This window comes from Athene cunicularia, assembly GCF_003259725.1.
Source record: "Athene cunicularia isolate RWA chromosome 17 unlocalized genomic scaffold, athCun1 chr17_part1, whole genome shotgun sequence".
NCBI lineage: Eukaryota > Metazoa > Chordata > Aves > Strigiformes > Strigidae > Athene > Athene cunicularia.
Genome location: NW_020799122.1, coordinates 1,514,536 through 1,522,035, shown reverse-complemented (window position 1 = coordinate 1,522,035; position 7,500 = coordinate 1,514,536). Strand labels below are relative to the sequence as shown.

At 38.6% G+C, this 7,500-nt stretch overlaps 1 protein-coding gene across 1 annotated transcript in view; it reads right to left on the bottom strand.

The window, feature by feature from the left end:
* DENND1A (DENN domain containing 1A) overlaps window positions 1–7,500 on the bottom strand; it is a 228,893-nt gene that overhangs the window by 173,250 nt on the left and 48,143 nt on the right. Inside the window, exon 3 of the mRNA XM_026860635.1 lies at window positions 320–363. Coding sequence (XP_026716436.1) covers window positions 320–363 — 44 coding nt within the window. The remainder of the gene's footprint in view (window positions 1–319; window positions 364–7,500) is intronic.

Sequence of the window (7,500 nt, the reverse complement as noted above, 5' to 3'; positions counted from 1 at the left end):
CAGACAATGAAGTGAGGACTGCCAAATGAACTGCAGGCTGTGGCACCTAAAGGCAAAAAGTGAAATTTATTAATCAATTTTCCTTCCAGCTCTCATGTTTGCTTGTAAAAACTAGATTGTAAAACAATCTTATGAGATCCCAAATTCTTCCGTTTTCTGCTTTAAATGTGAAAATGTTTTTATCCTTCTGCTCCTAATTACAGCTTCTTTTTCTTTCTAAGAACGCATTTATCTCTTTCAGTAAAAAGAGCAGCAATAATATGTTGAACAACCCTGAAATAAATTTTGTCATGTAAAAAATTAATTACGCATTCCAAACCTGGTCACTGTAGCCCTCTGGGAATTGCCTCCGCACCTCAGGATCTGTAAATAATTGACAGATAATATTAATTGGCTTTGGATTAGTGAGCAAGCACAGAATCACACATTAATATTTGATCAGAAGATGATAGCAACCCTGGCAGGGGATCCAAGGAGGGCAGCTGAGGCTCCTATGTTGATAAGAGCAGGGAAGGACTTTTCAAGGCTCTCCCTTTACCCTCCTCCAGAAAGACAAAAACTGTATATAAAACATACACATGCAAAACACATGAAAGCAGAAATGTCTGTGTACACATACACACACATGTATGTAAATATACATATTTATATGTGCATTATTGTACGGGAGATGTCCTGGTGCTACACTGAACTTCAGGCTGTTACCTTGTGCAATATCTTTCTGGCTGCAATTTGCCAACTGGGCTCGTCACCAGAAAACAGTTACTAAAGGCACTTACATTTTGGTTTTAATCAGGTAACTCGTTTTGCCAGCTACAGACACTACGTTGATTAACCTTCCATAGACAGTTTTCAGTGATACTAGATTACAAATCTTTCAGAATGTACTTTATGTCAATGTTAAGGCATGCTCCTGAAAAAGCAGAAATCTTTATTCAAATTTGAAAGAGGTAATTAACATAGCCCTGGAACCTCTGTCATCAGGAAAGCAAATGTTAAATGCTTCAGATTAGCAAGCGTTCAAGACTGATGCAATGTCCGTATTCCTTTGGCTGTCAGAATAAATAATATGGTAGTACTCCCTGAGAAGTTATCTTAAATTTAATTAGAGGTGTTCATAAAACAACAGAATATCGTGATTGAAATTATTTATACGATAACCGATCTAAAACAGAACTCTTCAAAGCCACCCAATTTTTCAAAGGAATATGGCTGAGAAGGCCAGATTTCATTCTACAAATAATTTTTTTAATTACAAAAACCATACAACAATCATGCCAGAGTTCAGAATAAACACGTAATGCATGAAGAAAAAAAAAAAATCAACTGGTATCCTATGCAGTTTCTATCGTGTTTGCCTGCACAAGGCTTGGCTTGCTGAGACACCGTCTCCACAAATTCTGCTCATTACGGAGGGAGTGACGTTGCACACGCAGCCTCTGCTGCTGAATTATTGCTGCGCTGCAGCTAGGGCTTGAGGGAAGAGTCTTTTTTATGACACATGCACCATCCACTGTTATTTCAGAATGGTCCCACTCCAGGCTTCTCATTAAGCAAAGTTTACTTTAGTAATAACGTAGTGGATCAGTGATACAATTGCTAGCAGATGCAAACTTTTTATTAAGGTGTATTCTTTTTACAGTAGAAACACAACAAGACTGTATGTTAATAAACTTCCTAGCTTAACTTTTCCCAGACAATCAGAGGCTTCGTTTTAACATTTCACCATTACACACAGACAGTTATCAAATTTTACATATGCATATTTAGCTAACCCTTCTACATTAACATAACAAAGTAGAAGTAGACAGCAAGGCATCACCTTTTAAAGCCTTAGTTTAAAAATTCTTAAATCTATATGCAGGTAAGTGTGCTAAGTGTCCAAACATGCAAACAGATGTCAACAGCTGAACTCACATCAACAGTCCTTTACACACAATTAACAGGACAATACAGTTTCATATTTCACCAAAGCAAGCACAGTATCAGTGATGAAACCATGCAACATCCATTACGATGCATATTCTTAAATATTTTAAACATTAATTATTTGAGGTTAAACTTTCATTGATTTGTTTCTTTCTGTGAAATCCTGAAATACATTTGTAAATCCAAGTACATAATATTCCTTAAACGATCTGTAACAGTGCCTGGAACATGATACTGACATCACTTCCCTTTCCCACTTCTATTGACTCATCGCTCTCAAACTTTATATAAATACATCTACACATACTGACCCACACAGCATTTTATCATTTACCATTTTTTAAAGAAATAAGGAATTAAATTGCCACATAAATCCACAGTGTCTTTGCTCTAAACACATTTCTCTGCAGCACTGTACACCACTTTGCAAGACACCAAGATTCCCTCCTAAGCACTGGTAGCTGAAAGTTATCGTGGGCAAATAAATATATATCAGTGCTTTTACTGTCTTGGAGGCCACCTGACAAACCTTTCTCATTAAAATGAAACAAAACACAACTTCAATAATAACTGAAAAAATCTCAGCCAAGGATTTTTGTTAGGCTCCTTTGGTTTCAATTCTAGCTCTGTCTATATAATCAATTTTCATTCAGAGTTTTTATTTAAATTTTTAATTCAGAGGGTTTTATTACAAGGACCACTACACTTTGTACATCAGTTGACTAGACTATACACTGAACTGGATTTGGTAAAATTTTCCATGTTGACTCATTCACAGCCCTTGTCTAGGGTGTGGAGTGCAGTACATAATTAAATGCATTTATGGTGATTACCAATACAAAGTAACAAACAATACTGTCCCCACCAACATCACTACAGAATCTGTACCTCCAACATTTCTTTAATATCATGACCCAGTAGTGGAGGATATTTCAGTTTTCAAGGTTACTGAAATGTACTGAGTACCGATCTGCTACAAAATTATTTCCCTTATTTATTTCAGAAATTATGCATTTCTGAATATTTGTTCTTTAGGGGTAAATAACACACTGGTGAAAAATTAAGACTGCGGGTTATTGAGATCTTTACAATGCACCAAAAATCAGATCACCCTTGTAATTAGCTTAATTTGCTTCCGAAACAAAATTTTGTCACCTGTTCTTGCCACGGGAAGAACTGAGAGAGCGCCTTGCTGCCCGCGCAGCACCACTTCCATCCCTGCTGTCCATCCCTGCGGGTTCCTGCCCTCGCACGGCAGCGGCGACACCGACAGCCGTCCCCACCGCCGCTGGGCCGGCTACGGGTGAATGCAGGAGCCTGGCCTCCACCTTCTCTTGAGAAAAGGCAGCGAGGATGGCTTAGCTTTTGCTGCTGTGGTTTGCAGACCACAAGAGGCAGGGATGTCACATTTGAAGAACCCTTCCTATAGGTCATCCAGCACAGTTACTCATAAACTGTAATACATCTTTGGAGTATCTAGTTCTCACTTTGTGTCTTCAGTGAGCTTGGTAACAGGAGAAAACGGAAGAAGACCCAAAGCCCTCAAACCCACAGGTAATAGACCTTATTGAAATGGACACTTTAAGCAATTCAGTAACACCAAATGGAGAGTTTCTAAGCTTTTCCACATCGTAGCTTGTTGACCATAATAAAATTTTTACTTTGCTGTTACACAGTCTTTTCTACATCTCTTAACTAGTACCATTCCACTCCTACTTGTCTAATGACCTGGTATCCTAAAGGATAAACTATTTCTACCTCTCTAAAATCGCACAGTAAAATACCCACACTGCCAGGCCCAATAGAAGACAGGAGGAAATTTGCTGGATGCTTGCTGTGCTGTGCAGACTTCAAGCAACTGCAGAAGTTACGGCTGTTTTCTAGACCAAGCAACTGAGAAGATCTGAATCTGAGCCTTGGCGAATGGATATCCTCACGCAGACAGCACTATTTCACTCACCAGGTTAAACATTACCACACTGTCATTTAGAAAATGATACGACTGATTGCAGTCCCCACCTGAGACAGTTTCTACAGGTTCAAGGTGTGAACGTGTTCTGAAAGCACACGGCCTACAATCATACTTTCATCCAAAAAAATGGATCTCTCAGTGCTATGATAGATTCATAAGCTGTTGTCTTTAACATAAAGACTTCCTACATCGATCAACTAGAAGAAATTAATTAGAAGAAATTTAATTTCATTTGTAACACATGAAATGCATGGAATTAATTTCTCATCCACCAAGTGCAACGGAAATAACACCAACATGTACTTCGCTGGCTGAGCAAAGTACCTTGTGGAGTTGCACTGGGTGTCACATGCCCATTCCAACAGGGGGATACACAGCTTCTACAGTCTGCTTTTGATGCCACATCTCGTAACAGCATCAGAACGGCTAATCCGTATAACCTGGAACCCTACAGTTAAAAAAAAAACCACCTTTAAATTATGCCTGGCAGCCACACACTTGCACGTCCTCATGTTTTTACAAGTACTTTATACTTAACATTGCGTCAGCTCCATCACTTCAGCTTTTAAATGGTCTGGGAATATTTATTAAAATTTTGGTATCTTTATTTGGAAAACACTACACAATGGAAAGAGAAACTATATCTCATCTTATTACAGCTTGTATCACTTTATTCATTCTTCACTGTTAATCTAATGTTGATTTGAAAAGTGTTTTCAACTGTGCTTACCTCTACAGACAGTAAAGTTATATTTAAATTCTATGTGGTCATTACATGAAGTTCCAGGAAGCTGGAGCACCCTCACTAAGCCAAAAGGATCTACAAAAATACACACATTTAAATAGCGGCCATCAAGACACCTGACTTCATGAAATATAAACATCTACAAAACAAACACTACTATTACTCAGTATGGCCGGACTCTCCAGTGGAAGGATAAGCACAAGGTACCTAATAATTCCAAGGGACACAATATTCAAATTATTCTGAACAGGGGAAAGCTGTCATTGCAGCGGAGCAATGCTGGAGGGTAGTTCAACTGAGCATTCAGGATTGAGCTTTAATCAGCACCACTAGTGTCAGTAAAATAGGCTTCACCACTCAGGAAATACTTGGTAAAGACATGAACATAACTGACTGTGGACTCTGCCTATAAAACTGAAGTAACTTGAAAACTTCAAACACTTTTACGAACGGTAATTTGTTTTGCACGTTGCATGCAAACGGTATTAGGTGTCGCTCCACTTTATCTCCAGACAGTAAGAAAAACCTTTGCAACTCAAAACACAGTGGACACTGTTATTCTAGGTACTCAATGGGCTTTCTAATGAAAAGATGTACAAATATTTTTCTACTTTAATACCCCAAATGTAAAATACTTTTTTCAAGTTCAGAAGAGTGCGATCCATTTGGTGAGATCAGGACAAGGGAGGAGGCAGCCTGAAATCCCAACCAACATCTTGCATAGTCACAGCAGAGTACAGAGCTTGAAGATTTCCAGTGCACCAGTCATGTATAAAGTTCTACAGCGTTAAAAGCTCAGCTGAGCTCAGCAAAAGGAGACATTGCAAAACAATGAACACGAGCAGTGAAAGTTCACAACAGAAACAAACAAAAAAAAAGTCACATGAATTATGGAGCTGCTCCTCAAACTAAACTTTTCCTCAAACCCCAAAACATGCACTTGAAGTTATCCTATATGTTGATGGTAACTTAATATCTCCTGTTAATCTTTCATTACATCCGATTTTGTAGTTTCAGCTCACAAAAGATGACAAGATCATCAGTTTCTGCCTAAAGGAAGTGCTGACAAACTTCTCTGGAAAAATGACTGTATATTCATATTAATAGCATGCTGAAATATAGCTCCAGAAATTTTAAGTTACAGGTGTAAAGCAGGACGTGTTCAAGCAATACCATTCCAAAATAAAGCTAAAATACACCAACTCATCTGCAATCTCCCATTCTTGTATGGGTGCAAGTGCAATGAAATAAACATACCTCACAAATTTAAATTGAAACTGTTGGTACTATGAAAAAAAGTCAACCAAGTTTTATTCCTGATGTTTACACTCAGGTTTAAAAATCTTCTAAGCCAATGACACGTCATACGAGTTTCCGAAGATTCATGAGTGACTCCCCTGAAGTCAGGGTGGGTTCACTTACCAACCTGACGCACATCACCGTGAGCCTCCTCCCAGAGGGTGCAGCTCCGCACAAAGCAGCTCCTGCCCACGGCAGCCAGGCTGGCCAAAGACCTGGGGATCCACCAGCCCCCACAGCTCGGGGCAGGCGCCCTGTTCTGGGGCGGACCAGTTCGGAAAAACATACGAAATAGATCACATGGTTCTCCTTGAAGCCGTTTCCTTTGCAACTATTTTAAGAGGTGCTTTTGAGGGAAAAATAGTGAATCACTTCTCATGTGAACAATATGTGACATTTTTGTAACTGAACATCTTTTTTATTTTGAAAAAGGGTAAGAAAAGATAATGCTATTTCTCAGTGATACAAGGGTAAAACTATTCTGCACTGTACAGCAGCACTGCTTCCTTGCCATGCATTTACAGAGCATCAAAAAATGGGTAACGCAAACCACTGACTCCACACTAGGCAAACAGTTTTCATTGCTAACACATTTAGTTTTTCCCTCTGTTAGTGGAGATTCTACCTCACAACTATGCACATTACGTACAGCATTGGATTGATTACTCAACCATATTCAAGCTATTATTAGTAGTGTTTTAGTAATTATGTGAATGTTTCCAAGTTCTAAAACCTATTACTGCCTCTCCCTACAGAATCTTGTTCAACAAAAAGCCAAATACAGAAGAATATTGAAATTAGCTGTGAACTGTATAATCCCATTGTTCAATTTCATGGCGTTTAAGACACTACCTTCCCCTCCTCACAAGTCTAGATGTTAATCCATGCTGTAACCTGATTTAATTTTCCAGATGACAGGATGGGAACATGCTACAATGACATATTAGTGTAACTGTGCTGCTCTTTTACTCTCAACTTTTCTTACATCATAAAGTGAAGAGTTTTGCTTTTAAAAGAGGCATGCTTAGTTATTTCTAAAAATAGCACAGCTCAAAGTGGTCTGTATCTGAAGTGTATGGAAATTATAAAACCAGGGAAGTTCTTCAAAAAGTATCAAGAAAATACTTGCCAGAGTTAACCACACAAAACAAATACATACTAACCTGTTTATTCTGATAAAAGTCAGCCAATTCAATCCATACTGGCTACAAATCATTCAGACATACTAATCTCAAATTGAAAAATACAATGAAAACTACATCGTTTCTCCTCCCTAACTAAATGATTTAGGTCATCCTCTTCTTTAAGTTCTTTATAGCTGAAATCCCACTAAAATGAATTGGAATTCCATTCAGAGCAACACCCACTACACATTATAGTACTTATGCAGCACAACTAAAAAGTAATGTAAACTTCTTTCCAAACCTCTGTAAACTCCTTGATGTCCTGTATTCAGTACAGCCGAACAGTTCTGCTTGCCCCTAAACTGCTGCAGACTTAGCATGCAGATAACATCTCAGAGTGGGGGAAGAGGGGAGGAGGGGAAGGGGAGGGG